The 21,615-nt window shown below is 39.8% G+C and overlaps 1 protein-coding gene across 3 annotated transcripts in view; it reads right to left on the bottom strand.

The window, feature by feature from the left end:
- Nucleotides 1-3,455: 3,455 nt before the first annotated feature.
- Nucleotides 3,456-21,615, bottom strand: part of EXO1 (exonuclease 1) — a 34,226-nt gene continuing 16,066 nt past the window's right edge. For 2 of the 3 annotated variants that reach the window (XM_044267024.1, XM_044267025.1), the window contains 6 exons: nt 20,449-20,674; nt 16,422-16,668; nt 11,352-11,910; nt 8,572-8,673; nt 5,748-5,941; nt 3,457-3,748 (listed from right to left, as the gene is read on the bottom strand). In XM_044267024.1, coding sequence (XP_044122959.1) covers nt 3,607-3,748; nt 5,748-5,941; nt 8,572-8,673; nt 11,352-11,910; nt 16,422-16,668; nt 20,449-20,674 — 1,470 coding nt within the window. In that variant the 3' untranslated portion in view covers nt 3,457-3,606. Of the gene's footprint in view, nt 3,749-5,747; nt 5,942-8,571; nt 8,674-11,351; nt 11,911-16,421; nt 16,669-20,448; nt 20,675-21,615 lie in introns of all 3 variants that reach the window. The other variant, XM_044267026.1, reaches the window with a different exon arrangement.

Here is a 21,615-nt window from a genome sequence, read left to right as displayed (position 1 = left end):
TACGTCTTTATGAAATTACACAGAAGCCTGTGATAACTTGTTTTAACAAGATATTCCAGGCTTTTCTTCTGTATTTCCTGCCAGACTATTTTTTTTTTTTTTTGCCAAGATGTTCTGGTTTCCTTTGATTAAAAAAATAGTATTTTAAGACTACAAACTGAGTAATACTTAATGGTACTGGATTTTTTCCTAGGTCTCTTCAACATGTATACATTTAGCATATATGTATAATTAGTATATACATACACACATATTTTATATATGCTTAAATTTCTACTTCTTCCAATTCAAATGTGTAACTACGGGGATTAAAAAAAAAATAACCCATATCTGCACCTCCTCTTTCCCACATTGAGAATCCTGGTTCTCAATAAAACTGGGGATGAATTAAAATATCCTATAAATGTCCATTTATTCTACCCCACATTATATGCCCAACTCTAAACAACACTATTAGACTACCATCAGCTAAGCCAAGTATTTCTGCATTTGCTTTCCTCTTTTCAGTTGTACTGTCATCTGGACGTACAGGCATTGTATACTATACCCTTTCATAACGCTAATTAATTGTACAGGCTATGTTGAATGCTGACCACTGGTCTTTATGGTGTCTTTTCTCTACTTTGGTTTTTTAATGGAGCTCATTTTCTCGATTCCTCGAGGAAGTTTAAGGGAACACTATTCCCCCAATCCTTACATTTTCCCTTGAGTATGTTCAAAATGTTACTCCATTTTCTTCAAGCAAAAAAGAATAATTGCAGAATAGTCTCATGATCATCTTTTTCCTTGTCACTTGCTGTCTTTGCCTACCCCCAGGACTTCTTTAACTTGGTTAATCTTGGTGTTGCATGTTTTGGATCAATCATCTTGGATTCAAGAGTGCAAGAGTGCAGCTAAGCACCCGACTTTTGATTTCAGCTCAGGTCATGATCTCAGGGTTGTGAGTCCTGCATCAGGCTCCAAACTCAGCACCGAGTTCGTTTGAGATTCTCTTTCCCTCTCTCCCCCTTTGCCCCTTCCCCTGCTTATGCTCGATCTCTTCTCTAAATAAGTAAAATGTTTTTTTTTAATAGTGCAATTTAAGAAAATAAAGTTTCAAAATTTAATTAGTAATGTTTTCTGAAATTATCATTTTCCCTTCAGAGACTATTATCTGTATATTGGACCTCCTATACCTATCTTCAATATTTGCTACTTCACAATCTTGTCTCCCCGCCTCTTTTGTTCTACTTTTTACCTCCTATCTTTTAAAGCATTATCTATAGTATTTATTTGCTTGTATTCATTCTGGTATTACTTTCACTTCTGAAATGCTTCTTCTGAGTTTACCTTATTCAAGTTTTCCTAGTTGTTGAGTTCCTTCCTATCCTGTATCATTTTAATAACTTTTACCACATTCTCAAATGGAATGTTTTTCCACCTTCTCTGTGGGCCTTTCTGGTAGATTTTCATACCTATTAAAGATGTTATTCTGCTCTTTTTAAGTTAACATCTTAAGAGATTGATCTAAAAGATTTTTTCTTAAAGTAAAATTAGTGTTCTTTGAGAAGGAAGCACAGTTCATGGGAGATTCTTAAACATCTTTTAAAAAAAGATTTTATTTATTTAGAGAGTGAGGGGAGGGGCAGAGGGAGAATCTCAAGCAGATCCCTGCTGATTGGGGCTCGGATCCCAGGACCCTGAGATCATGACCTGAGGGAAAATCAAGAGTCAGCTGTTACCTGCTGAGCCCCCAGGGGCCGCAACCAGCACTTGTTCTTAGCGCCCAAAGACAGTATTTTGCTGAGATTTCTTGGTCACCTGTTCTTCCTATTTGTATTTCAACCTCTGCTCCTTTTGTCCCTGTCCTGCTCGATTTTGGTCTCCTCCTCACCAGTTTCTCTTCTCTGGGAGACCCCATCCCAGAAGCCTTGGCCAACCCTGCAGATCAGTTCCAACAGCTCACGTGGCCTGGGCCAGCCAGTTCCTTCAGACCCTCCTTGCACTCACCCACCACGGGAATCAGATTTCCTAGCTCCAGCTGGGTTACTCTAATGGTCTGTTCCCGGGTCCAGCCGATGCCCTGTGGCCTCCTGCTGCTTTTCCATCTTGTGCACTTGTGGTTGTCGGTGGCTTATCTTCACCCACGTATATTCAAGTGTCACCCAAATTTGTGGTAGCGCTGGTCACAGGTTTTTGACTTTGTTATCCAGTTGCTGTTACGTGGGGATTCAGAGATGCAAACTATGGCCTTGTTGCCGTCTTCCCCTCCTCCCGTACTGTTTTGGAGGTTTTTAGCAGTTCCATTTTCAGACTCAGCTCGAGCCCCTGGCTTGCGGGAAGCTGCATGTCTCCACTTACCAAGCCCATCTAAACGTCTGCTTCCTGTTGGCTTCTACCACTGCAGAATTGATCATTTCTTTGCTAAACTGCTTACCACTTACCCATCTGCTTCCTTGCCTGCTGTCTCTTCCTCTGTTAACCTTTACGGGTTTATACGGTTTTATTCCTTTTCTGTCATTTAAGTGGCATTTTAAGTGGGTGAAAAGATAAACATTTGTAGACAATGTTTAAATCACATTCTTAATTTGTTCTAGAACAGGAAACATTCATAGAGAGCTCAAATTTGCTTATGTTCTTTGGGTCTTTTTCAGATTGGTTTTTAATTCTTTTACAACTTTTATGCTGTTTCTTGTAACTTGGGTTTTTTGTTCCATTTTGGTTCTTTATCCAAGAGTCCTCTATCGTCTTATTTAAAAATTAAAACACTCCGGATCCTTTTACTTTATCCTCCGTATCTCAGGTCGCACCTTTCTGTCCGGCCAGATCCATCCTTCCTTACCTCCCACTTTCCCCCAATATTCACTTGCACGGCTGGTTCTCTTTCCAGGTACCCGCCTATGTCTTTGCAGAGTGTACACATCACAGACCCTGATGCTTTAGGATCCTACATCAACGTGTAAGATTCTAGTTAAGGGATTTTCAGTCCACACTTCAAAAAAGACATAGTAGAAAAACAAGACTATTTTGACGTTTAAGAATATTAACAATGTAAGTAGTTCTTTTCACAGGATATTGAAAGCAGTTTTCCTTCACTGTCAATCCATAACCCAAGCAAACCTTCAGGGGTAACAGAGCACTGTCCCAGGTGGGCAATGATCTTCAACCCTTTCAGCTACCCCCTCCCATGCTGGCAACTTTATTTTCAGTTCAATGCTGAAAGAGACAGGAAAGGCAGGGAGTAAAATTTAAAGCTTGAGAAATACAGTGATACCCTCCAGGATAAAAATGATCACAGAATTGTGGGCTTTTCATTTACCATCCTTGCACGTGACAACGTGACAGAAATCTTTAGAGTAGATTTTTATAAATTCCAGAGGACTTGCCCCCAAACATCAAAACTTCCAAAAACCATCAAAAAAAAAAAAAACAACTCTACTTAGCTTCTTATGAAAATATAAAAAGCTAAACAAAAGAAATAATTACATAGTTAATATATAAAATGTACTCTATTTAAAAAATGGTGTATGTCTACAAATTAATCTTTCAGTCTGGTAATCGCTGAGTCCCAAACAGCACTTCAAATTGATATTCTCTTGCAGGCAACAGCCTCCCAGCTGCCTGCGTTTATTGGAATATTGCTCTCTGAACACGCAGGCATTCAGATTTGTTAAATATATCCTCTTCTGCTTCTGGAGTTAGCTGGATGTTATCTTTGACTGGCGACAAGGGATCTGGCTTCTTACAAGAAGAAAGCTTTTCAGAATCTCTGCAAAATATAATAACAGGAATTGGTGTTTTCAGGGTACTAATTACTAGAGAATAATCTACCTAGACCGAAGAAAGGTATATGGAGAGCATAAGACCTTTCAGTTTGTCTTAATTTAATATATGACACATTCAGGGTCTCCTCTGAGAATCGCTATAAAATTTGAGTTTTCCTTCTTAGTTCCCCTTCCTGTTCCCTAAATCACCTTTCAAGGCAGGTGCAAGGCCACTACTAAATGTGTTCTGGCTAAGGCAGAATGATTCCAATAAAGAAACTCAAGTTCCTTTCTCCTTCGCACCCTTCTCAAGTCTGGCTAAGCATGAACCTAAGTGAAACACAGGGAAGGTTTAAGCCCTATCTTTTACTCCTCCCTCTTCCAACTTATTTTCTTGCCTTGAAAGGAGCTTAAGTCTATAAAAATTCATCCTGTTATGAAGAGAACACAGTCAACAAAAATCCAAGTAAGTCTTATTTTCTAAAAGGCATTTAGGAATACAATTTCTCTTCAGTAGCAGCTCTCAAAGTGTGGCCCACAGGACGCTACAAACTCCCAAGACCCCCTTTCAGGAGTTTACAAGATTAAAACTATTCCATAATAATATTTAGACTTTATCTGCCTTTTCCACTGTGCCGACATGAGTACTGATGATCCGAAAGCAAAACTGAATCAAAGCGACCGGCACTCAGCATGGATCAGGACGCCAAACCGCAGAGAAAGACTGGCAGCAGCTGTGCTGTCCAGTTCCAGGTACCTGCAGTCCCACTGAAGAACGAGCGGGGTGATGGGTAGTGGGGGGGCACGTGCTGTCATGAGTGCTGGGTGTTACCCGTCGCTAACGAAGCTCTGAACGCTACATCAAACAGTGGCTAACCGAACATACAAAGAAAAAAAGTTCTTGATGAAGTAGTAAAAATCATTAATTTTAATTAAACCTCAAACTTTTTGACTTCTTAGTACTGTCTGACAAAATGGGAAACACAACACGAGGCACTCGGGGGAAAAAAAAAAAACAAAACCCACAACAAAAAACCATGGTTATTCAAAGTTAGGTATCTGGCAAAGGGCTTCTCTACAATGAACAAAGAGGGTGCCTGGGTGGCTCAGTAGGTGAAGAGTCTGCCTTTGGTTCAGGTCATGATCTCAGGGTTCTGAGATCGAGCCTTGCATCAGGCTTCCCGCCGGCAGGCAGTCTGCTTCTCCCTCTGCGCCTTCTGCCATGCACACGCTCTCGCTCTCTCGCAAATAAATAAATAAATAAATAATCGTGCCCAGCATTTATCTACAAAGTGTTTCTGCTCATACCATCTTATCTGATTGTGACAACATTTCTATTAGGTAAGGTTTAATCCCACCACCCATGTAACCTTCCCTTCCTCTATTCTTAGCATATTTATTTGCTCTATGGAGAAGAACGGGAGAATAAATTAGAAGTTGTAGCTACTCTGAGACTAATTTTCTAATTTAACAGAAGGAAGTGCTGTGTGGCTCAAGGAAGGCAGATATACAGAGGGTCAGCTCTTTCAAAACAGTGTCTGCCCCAAACATTAGAAATCTGGCACAATCATCATATATGCTCAGTAATTTTCCCCATTTCAAAGGTGATGATTTAGGGAAAAATATTGCTTTAAATCAAGAAATATGATACAGCATCCTCCCACCCTCACATCTAAAACAACTTTATTCTCATTACAATCCTGAGAGCCTCAAAAGGAAGGCAGGCAAGACACTTAGGCCAGAAAAAGTCATTAACTATAGACCCCAAAGACAGATCAAGGACTGAGGATTTTTAGTTTGCCATCTTTTCACTAAATGAAGGCATAGACAATGAAGTTAAATATACTTAAAAAGAGTCAGCTAAAGAGAATAGAGGAAAATAATTCTTTTAGGATAAGAGAAATCATAATCGACTCCTATGAAAACAGAAAGAATTGGGAAAAAATGAAAGAAATTACAAAAAAACAATAATTTATCCTTAGAACAAGTAACAAGGAAACTCACTTTTTAAATCCAAAATTTTTCCAGAGCTCATTGATTTTTATCTGTAATCCTGGCCTGTTTTCAGCATTATGATGATTTCTCTTCTGGATGCTCGATGGCTTCTTGCTGAGCCCACTGACTCGGGCAGGAACCAGAGACTTGATCTTGGTTGTAGAAAGACTATCCATAGAACTAGATTTATACAGCCCAGGAACCTGAAGAGTAAATGCCCCTTTTAATACTGTTCTGTTCAAGGAAGGATCCTTAGTTAATTTCGAATTACTCTCTCCACATTAAAATAGAAAAATAACCAATAAACAATATATAAAATTTATAAATATATAATATATACAATATTTACAATATATAAAATCACTTAATATGTGTTGATTCTACTTAATAATGTATCTTGGACAGTTCTCCTTTTCACACGTAGAAGTGAATTTTTTTTTAGTAGGTTGTTCAAACAGATGTCTATCGATATCGCGCTTCCTCTACCCCAGGGTTGATTTTTATCCTGTGGGAAATATAGAGCCCTCAATGTTTTGTTATTGTTCTTTAGGATAGTAAGGGTGAGGCATATACAACAAGACTTTCAAACTGATGAAATTGCCAGGTGAGGGATAAAGAACAGGAAGAGCCACACATCAAAGATGCCATCTTGACTTTGGGTACTAGTGAGGGGGAAAGGAGTGAGCGAGAAATAATACAGAGACAGAAGCATTAGAATTCAGATAGGTACAGACGTGTTTTTCTTTACCCCATGCAGAAGGATCGAGCTGGCAGTCATAGAGAAAAAGGACCCTAAGATTCTGAAACTAAATGATAAAGAGAATAATATAATCTTAGGTAGCAGATGAAAATACAAAATGTTCTGAGAACTGGTTTGAGGTATAACAGCAACAACAAAGGTGAGTTTCATTTTAGATATTAAAGATGGATATTAGGCGGCATGAGGGAAGGTCCATCTGGGGAGTTTTCACCAAAACAGAAGTGACAGTTAAAACCCTGACAAAAACTTCTGAGAGCAAGAATAATAATAATGGTAATAATAATGAGATGACAGTTTAAGGCATAGACATAACTTCTTTTGGGAAAGTACATTCTACCTATCCGGTCCTGTCACTGCAAGTAATTCTGGTATCTTCCCCGACTTCTTACTATGATTACATAAACATACACAGTGCACACGAGTACTGTGAATACTTAAGCAAAAACACCACATCATACATACTGCTTCCTGTTCTGCCTCTTAGAAAAAATATGGATACCTTTCCAAGGCAGTGTAGGTCTGAAAAGGCCTTTTATACTCAAAGATTTAAAAAAGAGTCTTATATTTACATATTCTACATCTAAATCTTTAATATATTTAGGATTTATATTTTTGTAGTATGAGGTGGTGACCTCTTTTCAAATTTTAAAAATGTTCTTATGCTATTAGAAAAATAATCTGTTCTATTATCTATTAGAAAAATATCTATTATCTATTATCTATTAGAAAAATAATCTGTATGGAAAAGTATGAGAAAACAAAGAAAAAAATTCACCTGTATTCCCACCACCCAAGAGCTAAAACCAATTATGTATTTAATAATTCACTCCCTTATTTTTAGATATTTAGGCTGTTCACAATTTTCTACTATTGTAACCAATGCAGGATTAAGTATTCATGTACTTAAACTCTCATTATTTCCTTAGACTCGAGTTATAGAATGCACTGACTGGGTTCAATTATTTAAACATGTTCAAATTGCTTTTCTGAAATGGCAGAGCAATTTATACACAATTAATTTGAGAATATTTTCTCACTTTATACTCATAAAAATGAGTACAATTAAAATTAAGAATATTTTTTGAAAACCTGAGAGGTAAGAAATTATACTTCATTATTTTAATTTGCATTAATTGACTAGTTATGGGGGCCACACATGCTTTTATATACTCATCAACCATTTGTACTTGGTCTTTTGTATGGTTTATATCCCTTGTGAATTTTTGAGTTAGAAATGAGCATTTTCATATTAACGGGCAAGAACACTTAATATAACACATAAAATATGCTTTAACTTGTGAGCTTTCACTATGCAGTCAATGGAAATATTTATATATTTTTTGATTAAAAAAACAACAAAAACCTGGCTTTTTGGATAGACAGTTTCTAAAAGGTCTTTTGGCAACATATATCAAAGCTTTAAATCGTATGGACCCGTAATACCAGTCCATGGAATTCATCCCTATGAAACCATCAAAAATGGTACACAAATCCTTAGCCACAAGATCTTGGATGCAGTAGTGTCGGCTACAGGAAAACATGTTAGGGTAAATGACAAACGTACGGGAATTTGCTAAATTCATACAATGGCATATTGCTCAGTCATTAGAAGTAATCTGCAGAAGCACATGGAAAAAAGATCTTTATACTGCAAGAGAAGATAAGGGTTTCACAACGTTACCACCTACAATCAGGCATAAACATGGCCCTAACAGGATTGAAAGTAGATGTTATTCCTGTAAATAAAAATGTAGGCATTTTAGTTTTTAATTTTGTTGATATTTCTCAGTTTCTGGTAATAAACATACACTGCTTCTGAGATTAAAAATAATTAAGTATTGGGACGCCTAGGTGGCGCAGTTGGTTGGACGACTGCCTCCGGCTCAGGGCGTGATCCTGGAGTCCCGGGATCGAGTCCCACATCAGGCTCCCAGCTCCATGGGGAGTCTGCTTCGCTCTCTGACCTTCTCCTCGCTCATTCTCTCTCTCACTGTCTCTCTCTCTCAAATAAATAAAATAAAAAAATCTTTAAAAAAAAAAAAATTTTTAAAAATAATTAAGTATTTGTTTTACCTTGTTTCTTAGAAGTGTGTCTTTTTTCAAAAGCTGAGATAAACGTAGCTTGGATTTCGGATTACCTTGATTATCGAGTGACTTCATACTGCAGTCAGATTCCTAGATTCCCCCAGATTAAAAAAAAAAATTAGATTTTGACTGTGGATTCTTTACAATGTACCCATTTTCAACAAAACGTGAAACAAGTAAAACAAGAGAATCAGTATAAATAAAAATGCAATTTCTCAGAAAAATATAAAACATTAAGTACATGAGGGCACCTGGGTGGCTCAGTGGGTTAAGCCTCTGCCTTCAGTTCAGGTCATGATCTCAGGGTCCTGGGATCAAGCCCCGCATCGGGCTCTCTGCTCAGCGGGGAGCCTGCTTCCCCCTCTCTCTCTGCCTGCCTCTCTGCCTACTTGTGATCTCCCTCTCTCTCTCTCTCTGTCAAATAAATAAATAAATGATCTTAAAAAAAAAAATGAAGTAAATTAAAATAAAACGAATCTAAGTGGAAATGGTGTTTGCCAGCTTACCTCAAGTTTCCTGTAGCTAAAGCAAGATGCTTTTAGCTTTTTAGGAAATTGTATAAAATAAAGGTTCTGTTTAAATTTGAAGGCTTTCCTAACCCTTTCAGGAGCCTCTCCAAATGCTGACTCAAGTAAGACAAATCTCCTACTGTACTGTTATTGGTTTACCCAAGCCTGGTTGATAATTTTTATAAATTACTAGTGACAAAAAGTTGAGCCAGTATGGTCACATCTTTTAATTGTGTAACATGTTCAACATTAAAGAAAAAAAAGGTGGGGGGGGAATCTGTTTTGAAGAAACAGAGTAATACTGTGCCAAATGTAGTTACTTTTCCCAGTGACCTTGAGATCTCACCTCTGGCTATCCCATCATGTAGAGCTTTTCTACAGATAGAATAATCTGGCTTCCCACAAAAGTCACATAAAAAAGGACAATGAAGGAAGATTCAGAAGACTTTACATTCTGTATTCAAGAGGATTTTAAAAAAAAATTATCTTGGGATTCTTTGCAGTATTATACACTTAAAAGTAACCCCAAAGTGAAAAATACTTCATTAACTGGTTTGTAACCAATATTCCTTGCTCATAGCTAACAGTTGTGGTGACTCTGGGATAAATCATTTCTTTTTCTTTCTTCTTTTTAAGTGTAGTCTACCCGTTAGTTTAGGATGTTAAATTTCTTAAAATAAAGGCCATGAGTAGGGTCCTAAGATTAATTCACCTCAAATAGGGTCAATGGGCTCAATACACACAGAATCGACGGTTGTCGCTTTTCACAGTCAACTATCAACGCAAGGCTCCACTAGAGAAATATTTTCTTCAGAGCCGTCCAGTAAAAACTATTGTTAAAAATGAAGCCCAATAGTATTGTGGCTTTCTGAAAGATTTTCTGACTCAGAGAAAGATTTTATAATTTTATGTTACCTGTTAATGTTCTAATTCTTTGAGAATTAACAACTTATTTATCCTAACAGTTTACTACATCTGGTGGTGAGAGAGAGAAAAAATGATTATCCAGAAGTCAGAAACGTGGAAGTCCAGCCTGTAGCCTGTGAGCTGGGAAGGTTTCTCGGCAAAACACAGTGAAAAGCTTACGAAGTGAAGGAAGAGGGGAGAAAAGGAAAAAGAACAAACGGAAAGAGCTCAGCAGAGCTGAGAATATTCTCGTAAACAGCTGGGGATGTTTTTAGGAAAGACGTTCAAGACACAGCTGCTGTGGGGCCACGCATGGGTGTGAAGCACAAAATGAAAATGATGGTATTAAAATGGGGGCTTATGCGAAAAAGAAACAGGGGCTTCCGGACCAGTACGGCTGAACTGAAGCCAAAGTGAGGGAAAGGAGAAAGAAAAGCCCAAGTCTCAAAAGCCGCCCCGACTCTTCAAAACTCAAACATCACATGGAATAGATTTTGGATTCCATAATATTAACTGATTTCTGCTTTCCCCAAGTGGAAACAACTGGTTTAAAGTTAGCCTTTTTTCTTCAGTTTGAGTCCAATACAACTCACGTCTCCTTTGGGAACTTGAATAAAATATTTTCCTTTTGATAAACACAAGCTATCCTGATTTATTAGATACTCATCCCTGTTCGGGATTCTCAAAACTCTGTCAAGTAGTACCGTGCCTGTGACCGTTCTTACAACTTGGTGATCGGAGCCGGTGAGGACAGAAGGAAGTATGGTACACTGCTAAGTCTAAGGGGACGCAGATGAAAAGGAAACTATCATTTTAAAACAGAACATCCCCGGGGCTTATGAGCGGTACTTACTTCAAGTTTTGATTTAGGTCAGACTAAAAGATACTTTTTAAATAAGAAAAAAACGTGCAAGAATAAGAGTAAATGAAAACACATCTCTAATACTCAGGCTTCAGATGAACCCCAGCACATTAAGAAGGCCATTTCCTTATAAGGTTTCAAATCTAATCTGAATTTGAGAGTACATTAAGGAATTAAATACCAAATTTATTATAGCGTGTCATTGTGCTTACGTCTTAACTGCACACAGCTTGAGATAACCTATCGACGGAGCACACACTGACTCCGGAAATGCAGGGTGAGAGGAAACGTGCGAGAGTTTAAAATATGAACATCCAGAGAAGGCCTTAAGCTGAACAGAACGTGAACTTTCTACCAGCAAGATCTAGTATAAAAAATCTAGACAGCCAATTATTTCTAAAACATAGGCAACACTTTCCCAACGATCTGATGAACACCCTACTTTCTCTTACACACGGATTTGAAAACGAAGGCTTTATAACGTGACTTACCTCTGAATCCGAATCCTTACTAGAAGGCTGAGAAAGTTTTGACGCATTTACACCACGCGGCGAGAACTCTGCGCTTTCCCGAGACTGTGGAGAGCACCCCTCGGGCCGTAAGGGAAGGGCTTCGTCACCTGACCCATCGCACCGTAGCTGCAACCCAGGGGACACTTCCCTCTGGCCAGGCGGAGCGGCGGGGGGATCGGTCCTCCTCCGGAACTGCTGCAACGCTGCGCTTGGAGAGGGGCTTGGAGTTCGTGAAAAGTCCCCAAGACTTCCAGACCAACTGAAACAATTTCTGAGTGTCCCCAGAGTGGGTGGTGAAATGGTCCTGGTGAACCTGCTGGTCTCAGGAGACTGAGACTCCCTGTCTGTCGTCCCAGCGCCACTGTCTGCCGTCGGACCACCTGAGCTAAGGGCTCTGTCTGACCCAGCCAGGGCCGGGCCGTCTACACGCTCTGACTCACTTCCTGCCTCCTCCTCCGGGACGGCGCTTTCCTCCAGGCACTCGCTGCTTGCTTCCACGGATACACAGTCGACAGAATCCGGAGAACTGCAAAAAAACCTACCAGAAAAAAAAACAACAGAAAGAACCTATAAATATTTTAGAGCTTTCTCACAAAGGTGATTAAGATTCAGAAAATGAAAACTGGCCTAGATTCTTTAAGAAAAATCTCAAAAACATAAATTCATAAATAAAGACAAAACAGATCTTGAAAGCTTAATTTCGGTTATACCAACATTTACACATTTAGGAATTTATTTACACAATGAATTTGTAGAGAGGATTTCCTAAAAAGACGTCCTCTCTACATATGTGTATTTGGAACTTGCATATTTCTTCTATATCTAATTGTCACATCGGTCTTTCCCCTCAAACCTTTATTTAATAAACTCCCCAAAAGACTAGCAGCTCCCCGAGGACAGGTACCATCCACAGCATCTACACTAGTGGCTAACACGTGGCTGGCAGTCAAATATTTGAAGAGTTACAGAAATATGCAACGGAGGGGAACAATTTACAACTACGGTCTCTTACTTTGTAAAAGCAAGATGAAAGAAATTAGCTACTTATTCTTTACCTTAGCTTATTTCCTAGTAGCAAATCATCTGGGAACTTGTAGTGGTATGTACTCTACCAGCTTTTAAAATAAATACTCCATAAATTTACGCTAGTGTAAATACTGAGTTATGACCTTCACATCTATCATACAATTCTGTATTAATAAGAGGTATTACTTAGTGTGGCAGCTTTAAAAAAAACCTTATAAACACTCCAATATAAAAGAAAGAACAGTATCATTATGGAGAAGATGTACTCAGAGAATTCTGAGGTTAAAAAGTAAATTCTCAGGGTGCCTGGGTGGGCAGCCAGTTAAGCGACTACCTTCGGCTCAGGTCATGATCTCACTGTCCTGGGATGGAGACTTGCATTGGCTCCTTGCCCAGAAGGGAGCCTGCTTCTCCCTCTGCCTGCCGCTCCCCATTTGTGCTCAGCACCCCCTTTCTGAGAAATAAAATCTTAAAAAAAAAAAGGAAATTCCCAGAGTATATGATCAAATATGAAACCTAAAGAGAATTTACCTCCTTATAAGCATTAGTTCAAATCCAAAATGATAAACAATATTTACTACATGCTGGAGAGAAAACAATCCTCTCCATCCTTTATCAAATCCCCAGCTGAGGTGTGGGTACAGGCCAGGAAGGAAGTGGGCCATGGCTAGTCACACGAAGCACAAAACAGAAGCTTCCAGGTCTGAACACATAATTCATTTTTAAGTAAATCAGAAGTTCTGCGATATCCAAACAGTCTTCCAGATAGGATTTCATGGGTAAGAGAAGTTAGAGAGACAGTGTCCAATGTTATAAAATTACTCAGCTAGAAATTTAAAAATTAAAACCCAGAACCTCTCCCACATCATGGCTACTTCTTCCCAATTAGCCTACAGTGTTGCTTAATGGATATTTCTATTTCTAGGTCTCAAAAGATAAAACGGCATGGTTCTAGGATAAGTATCTATTTCCTAAAGAAGAGTTAAAGCAGAATTCCAAAAAAGCAGATGGGATGGAGACAACCTTTGGCATATTTAATAGCTCCTGTTGCATTACATTAATGTGGCAGGTAATATTAAATGTAAATCACATTACAGAGTGGGTGATGATAAATTCTCGCATATATATATATATTAGGGATGGGGCACTGTGTCAGGTGCTTGATATATTTCTGCTAGTCTCCAGAAGAGCCTCCAAGATCTGATCGTTCATAAAGAAGCTCAGGGTAATTCACACCCCTCAACTAATTCAGTGACACAGTGAGAATTCACATCCGGGCTGACGAGACTGTTTGCTCCTTTTGACCCAACTCACTGAGGAAGACTAGGAAACTCTGTCGCCGGTACTAACTACACCCCCCGGGGAAAGTGGTTTAATCTCGCAGAGCCTCAAGGTCATAACCCAAAATAGAGAAAATAATACTGACCCTGAATATCTCATAATTTTGCCATGAGGAATAAGAGAGTGTATTAAACAACTTCATAAATTAGCTAAAAAACTAATTTAATCTTATCTAGTTACCAGATGTTGCTATACCACCAAGTCAGAAACTTCTACATCAGGGAGCGCCTAGAAGGCTCAGTCATTAAGCAGCTGCCTTTGGCTCAGGTCATGATCCCAGGATCCTGAGATCGAGGCCGGCATCAGGCTCCCAGCTCAGCAGGAAGCCTGTTTCTCCCTCCCACTCCCCCTGCCCCCTGCTAGTGTCCCCTCTCTTGCTGTCTCTGTCAATTAAATAAATAAAAATCTTTGGGGCGCCTCGGTGGCGCAGTCGTTGGGCATCTCCCTTCAGCTCAGGTCATGATCCCAAAATCCTAGGATCGAGCCCCATATCAGGCTCCCTGCTCGGCAGGAGGCCTGCTTTCCCTCTCCTAGTCTCCCCCGTTGTGTACCCTCTGCCACTGTGTCTTTCTGTCAAATAAATAAATAAAATCTTTAAAATAAATAAGTAAAAATCTTAAAAAATAAACATTCTATATCAAAGACTTACAATTATTATATCACAGGAAACTGATGGAGGAAGAGATGCATTTCTCCAAGGATCTCTTCACAATTTATCAGTGACACATCTACCTAAACTGTAGAGAGTGGACACAAGCCGCTTTGCATGGATAGCTCAGAGTAAGCTTGTGTGGTGACCAGGCCAGTCATGTGGACATAAGCAAACATGGCCCTCATCAGTTGTCCTCAGAGAAGAGCTGGACATCGAGGGACAGAACAGGAAAATTTTATTTTCATCCACATGGAAAAATGAAACGCAAGTTTCAGGGATTTCTGCAAGGGAGGAAAGCCAACTTTCCAGAATGCAGTAACTGGCATGTATCAAGCCGCCTTCTCCATCACTGCAGCCTCCTTTTTCAACATTCCACTGGTAATAAGCACCTTCAACGAGAGGGACTAGAAAAGGCCGAATCAGAATGATCATTTAACTGGGATGGGAGTGTTTCCTTGCGAAGGCCCGATGGGAGATGGGTCTGAAATGCCACCTACAGTGAGGTTCAGGGATGACCGACGGTTGATTCCTTCACAACCGTCTCCCACCGTCACAATGAGACTGGCCGCAGCCTGGTTGAAGAACACATCCATTCTCGGTCTTTCGGAGGAGTTCGGGGGCTGATCACCTTTCTCTAATGGCCACTAGGTCAGGCCCAAGTAACTTCTGACACTGCAACTTCCTGCTGCTCGGTGTGGTTCCCATCCCGGCCACAGAGGAAGAGCTATTCCCTGTGTGTTTACCAGCCGTCAGGTACTGTTTTAGGCACATTTATGTAGAGTCAAAATGTAATCCTTTCGATGGCCCTGAGGTTGTCCTAACTGTCGGCCCCATTTTACAAAAAGAGGAAACTGAAGCACCAGGAAATTAACCTGCCCTTGTCAAACATCTCATGAGTGAACAGGACAGGACTCAAATCCAGGTGGTCCAACGCCAGGGTTCCAATTCCTGAGCCCTGCATTACACCGACTCTGACATCTCATCGCCGCTCACAGGGACTACAGAACAGCCGAACCGATCTTCCTGCTCCCCTTTAGGCCTTCTAGAAGCCATCCTTCACGGCACACTTGGAACAGTCTATCACAGACAGGAATCGAATCACACCCCTCCCCGGATTAAAACCCTCCAAACAGCTCCTCTCACCTCTAAAGTCTACAAGTCCTTTGGCCTGGCTTACAAACCTTCCATGAACTGGCCGCCCATTTCGGCTCCGTCAGCGTCCTTTGGCAGACTTCCATTCTGGCCAGAGCAGAAACAGGAGCGGCCCCCACGCTCCATGCCTCTGCCCACGGGGAAGGTAGAGGCTCCGATCTTTGTAGTGGCACCTGACACCTGTCCTTTCCCCCTGACCTTTCCAACCACACTATCGGCTTCTCAACAAATACTCTCACTTTGTAAGCCAATGCCCAGTATAGAATTAGGTTCTCAATTAACATGAGAACTTCAGCGTCTGTATTTGAGTGTATCTGCAGAACTATGCTGGGGGGTCCGGGCGGCTCGATCACTGGAGCCTCCTGACTCTTGGCTGTCAGTCCAAGTCATGATCTCAGGCTCCCTGCTCAGTGGGGGTCTGCCTGGGGGCTTGGTTTTCCCCTCCCTCTGCCCTTCCCCGCAACTCGCATTTTCTCCCTCTCTCTCTAAAATAAATAAAGCTTAAAAACAAAACAAAACAAAAAAAACCAAAAAACTACTCTGGCAAATTGTTTTTTAGCTTTAAAAAAAAACCAGTAGAAACAAAAAAGCAAAGGACCCTCGAAAACCACAGTTTTTCTCATGTGAACTAGAAGTTACAATTCTTATTATGTTCTTATTATCTTATGATTCTTATTAACTCTTAGTATGAAGAGATGTTTAAGAGACCAGAAGTGCATTTCAGTCTGGACTCGGACGACACGTGACACAACCAGGACACGGCCGGAGCCGGGCTCCACACACACAACCCAGATTCGGGTTTCTGTAAGACAACCGGAATCAGGACCGACGGAGCAGGTGACACAACACACACACAACACCACGCCGATGAACCGCACCTGCTTCTGGTCCCTGGGACCACAACGGCTCCACTGTCTTCATTCTTCCTCCGTAAAAACGCCGCAAATTTATTTCTCGTCACAGGTGCTGCACCCCCGTCTTTTCTAACGGTACTTCCATTCGTCAGGTCGGGCAGGAGCATTTCCGAAGTGTTCAAGGATTTAGGATCTTCACAGTTACTTCTCTTGGTCTTCTTCGTCAAGGAAAGGGAATACTGACTCAACAGGTCGTCTTCTGACAGCTCTTCTAAATAAAAACAAAATGGTCTGTAAATCCTTGTTCCGTGGGGAGACGCAGCCTTGACGTTATAGTCCACACCTCACTGTCCCAAGGACGGAGTCTTACTAATGATACAGCCCAAAGGAGATAGGAGAATGAGTCAAAAAGAACAAAACAAATCCCTTAGCTGTGTTTTACGATTTCACAGATTAGTTAAGATTTAATGTCAATACTTTGTATGATTTAATGTGAAATTACTGAAACCAAAATTTCAGGATACAATCAATTCTGTAAGTCTATACACTTCTGATACTAAAGGCTTCATTTTGATTAAAAAAAATTTAAGTCAATTTATATGTCGATGTATGATTTCCTGCTCGAATTTTCAAAATCTCCAACACAACCAGCAGCCACTTACAGACACAACCGCTACATTACAGCCTTGGAAGTGTATGTGACTATCACGTGGTGAAGTGATCTGTGCTCTGGTTTGGACCCTCATTATCTAGCTTGCAATCAGTCCCACTACAACTAATTTTCGGCCTGAACAGCTCCCCCTCACGCGGGCATGAGTGCTTACTGCCCTAGGAGATCAGTAAAATGGCTGGGGTACCAAATACTACAGACAAGAAGAAGAAGATCCCTTAAATTTAAAAATACAGATTTTTAAGAAGATAAAAATTTGATTTTGTTTATAAAAGTCTTAATTTGTTTATTATGCAGAGAATTGTGAGCCCCTAGAGAAGAAGAAAACATAGACATTGCAGGATCCTCGGCTAGGTTTCTCCAAGAAGCAGCCCCACCAAGCTAACTGCACCTTCCTTCTGTGCTAAGGCTGTTAGACTAGTATTTGGGGGAATTCCATGGGTTTAGATGTGGAGCAGGACACTTCGGTGTCCCTCATATTATCCTAGTGGACAAGGCAGAGCAAAGTAACAGGATATTAGTTTCTTGGAATTGCAGCAAATTGAAGTGCTCAGAAAGACCACAGGCGACTAGGAGTGCGAACGGCCTGGAATCAGCCCAAGTGTGCTCAGCGTCCGTACCTTAAACATGACATAAGCAAACACGCTTTATTCATAACTCTGAGACACCAGAGGCCACACTTCTCTCATTTCCAGATGATACAGATAATGCCCATCTATTAGTAGACAACACAAAGATTTTTTCAAGAAGGGTAGAACAATGGATTATTATGAACTGATTACATTAGTAGAGATAATTTAATCTACATTTAAGTTTAAAAATATAACTGTACCTTCCTTAACAACAACTAGTGGATTTTATCATAAACTCAGTAAATGCCAGCAAAATAACAGGACTGTTATCTTACTTTGCAATAATACAAGCATAGTCCCGGGTGCAGACTGAAATAATGACCCAATTCTAAATATTTACTGTGCTCTGAGGGAAGAAGACTGCATTTCAACAACCACTCACTGTAAGTGTCAAACAATTACGAAAACCTGTATTGTAACCAAGCCACGATCAGGGTAGGTGAGCAACTTTTAGCTTGGAAAAGAAATTTAGGAGAGTCACAATGGCAGTGTCTAAATCCACAAAGGGCTGTCAAATAAAAGAGGGAAAAAGCTTACTGCTTTATTTTGTGTTTGTGTGTGAGCTCAAGGCACAAAAGCCATTGATAGGTGACAGTTATAACAAAGCAGACTGGGACACAAAGAACTGAGAGATAATGAGCTCTCTACATAAAATGAACAGCTTATCCTCGTGGGAACAGAAGGGATGAAACCAACGTGCCAGTGTACTTGCTGTGCACCCAGCACTTCGGTATGTTACTGCACACAGCGTATACGAACATTTGTGGAAGACGAAACAAAGATCCAGAGATATCACCAGGCAAAGATTTACGCTCATAAGGAATCAATACATTTTGACAAAACATGAATAATCTATGCCTAAATTTGAAAAATGAAAGCATGAACTAGAAGATTTGCAAAGGGTTTGTTTTGTTGTTAGACTTTCATTCACTCACATCTGAGGGAAAGAAGAGAAAAGGAACCAGATTATATAATCTTTTTACTTCTTCCTTTTTTTTGGCAAGCCCTACATGCGGCTCCAGCCCAGGACCCTGGGACCACAACCTGAGCTGAAGGCAGACGCCTAACGACTGAGCCACCCAGGCGCCCCTAGTCTTTCTACTTCTACACATCTTCTGTGATAAAAATAAAACACTTTTCCCCAATACTTAGTATTCCACATGCAGAGCTTCTGTTCAACATTGTACTGGAGGGTCCAGAAGACGAGAAGAAATAAGAGAAGGGGAGGAAATGAACAAATACAAAAAGAACAAGCAAATAAGTGGCATCTAGACTGGGTAAGGGGAGGCACAACTGTCTCTGTCTGCAGGTGACTTAATTGCAGAATCCTGTGGAGTTTGTGAAGAAAACTTGATGAACACGTGGATTTACAAAGCTGCCAAACAGGACATTAAAATACAAAAATCAATCCTACAGTTGACCTTTGAACAACAGGAGAGTTCAGGGCTGACCCCCTCCAGAGTCAGAAGTCTGTGTCTGTAACTTTTCGCTCTCTAAAAACTTAATGACTCGGGGCACCTGGGTGACTCCGTAGATTAAAGCCTCTGCCCTTGTCTCAGGTCATGATCCCAGGGTCCTGGGATCGCACCCCACATCCAGCTCTCTGCTCAGCAGGGAGCCTGCATCCTCCTCTCTGTCTGCCTGCCTCTCTGCCTACTTGTGATCTCTGTCTGTCAAATAAATAAATAAAATCTTAAAAAAAAAAAAGTGGATAAAAACTTAACGACTAATGGCCTACTGCCGACTGCAAGACTTACTGACGACAGAGACAGCCAAGGAACACATATTCTATATGTTATTTGAGTCATACACCATATTCTTATAACAAAGTGATCTAGAGAAAAGAAATCATTAAGAAAATCATACAGAGAAAATGTATTTACTGCCCCGTATTTATGAAAAAAATTTCACATATAAGAGGACCTGCACAGTTCAAACCCTTGTCGTTCAAGAGTCAACTGGGTTTCTAGCAATGAATAATTAGAAATCAAAATTTAAAATATCATTTGCAGTAGCAGCAAAAATCTGACACACAGGGATAAATTTGACATTACATGTGGGTAAGACACTAAAAACTGCACAGAAATGCTGAACAAAAGGAGAGAAGACTTCAGCAAACTCAATCTTAGTAAGAAGTCAATTCTCCCCAAACTGAACTATGGATTCAACTAAATTCCAATCAACAACTCAAAAAACTTTTTTTCTTCAATTGACAAGCTGATTCTAAAATTTGTATAGAATCATGAAAAACAGAGAGTAGCCAAAACAGCTTTGCAAAAAAAGAACAAACTCATGCTTAGAGTACACTTAGACTTATTTTATTTAATTCCAAGATTTACTATAAAGCTACGATAACTAAGACCGTGCTCTGGCATGAAGACAGCAAGAGATCCATGATACAGAACGACAGAGTCCAGAGCAGACTCACACATATATGTGGTCAAGGTCAACTGATTGTCACCAAACGTGCCAAGGCTGTTCAAAGGGGAGAGGACAATCTTTTAACAAATGGTGGAACAAGCGGATTGTCATATACAAAAAAAGTGAACCTTGATCCTTACCTCATACCATATAAAAGAAATTAATCCAAAATGAATCAAAGGCCTAAATCTAAGAGCTAAAACTACAGAAGTTCTAGGAAAAAAAAACAAAACAAAACTTAGTGACCTTGGGTTTGGCAAAAGATTTCTTAAATGTGAGCAACACTCACTAATATTTCAAAATATGTACAGCAAGCAGAAATACATACCATTTCTTGGTCTCTTCCCAATGGATGACTTCTTTGGAAGATTTAACCCTTTAATACTGATCACTTGTTCAATGCCCACAGTACTTAGATTCTCCTTCAATCTGGTAGCATTTGAAACAACATCCAGCTCCAGTCTAGGGCAATAATTCCTATGCCAAATGCTATTAAAATTAGACGACTTTTGACATGTTTTGTCATTCCAACTCTGACTTCTTGATTGGGCAGGCTAAAATAGTAAAAGCAGAAAGGATTACTTGAAGAAGGAAAATAGCCAAATCATTTCCCTATCAACATAAATTATAAGTAAATAATTTAGTTTTTTGAGCAATTTCTGATGGAGTATCTGTTCTCTAATAACATTTTCTACTTTGGTGGTACTACACTTTTCCATTAAATGTGTCTTGTACTCCTGGGTCTGTTTCTTTTCTAATGAAGGTCAAGTGAATTGTTAGATTATTTCTAAGGAAAAAAAGGTGAATCTTCTGAAGATGAACAGTGCAAGAAATGAAAATACACTTGGAGAAAAATAGCCAGAACAAAGTACTTTTAAAATGTGAGTGTTATTTCAAAACACAATAGCCACCAGTTTAATAAGGATCTGGCAATAAGCCTCAAAACAGTCACTCACCCTTTACAAAGCACCTGAAGGTCAAAGCCATACAATTTTTTATTTAAAGCAAGCAACCATCCCATCTCTAAAACCTCGTTGAATTTAAACCAAAGCAATCTAATTTATTTTTATTTTTTTAAAAGATTTATTTTTGAGAGAGAGAGTGTGTGCACATGCATGCTCATAGAGGGAGAGAAAGAAGGAGAAGCTGACTCCCTGCTGAGCAGAGAGCCTGATGTGGGGCTCAATTCCAGGACCCAGAGATCATGACCTGAGCAGAAGGCAGACTGACTAAGCCACTCAGGCGCTCCTAAAATGATCTAATTTAAAACTCTAGTTTCTATTTGACCCATATTTGGTGCCATCTTTAGTGGACAACATGAACAAACAGAAAGCTACCTGGGTCGATACTAAGTCTTGCATAAAACCTTCTCTGAAAATTAGTTATTGCCAGTAAGCACTGGTAAGCAATCATTCTTCATGTTACTATAAGTTATTTACAATTACAACATATTTTGGATGACAATGATCTATTAAGATGATATCAATGATATTCT

Source organism: Neovison vison, chromosome 10 (genome assembly GCF_020171115.1).
Source record: "Neovison vison isolate M4711 chromosome 10, ASM_NN_V1, whole genome shotgun sequence".
Classification (NCBI taxonomy): domain Eukaryota; kingdom Metazoa; phylum Chordata; class Mammalia; order Carnivora; family Mustelidae; genus Neogale; species Neogale vison.
Note: the sequence above shows the minus strand (reverse complement) of the source record. Positions and strands in the feature narration are given on the sequence as shown.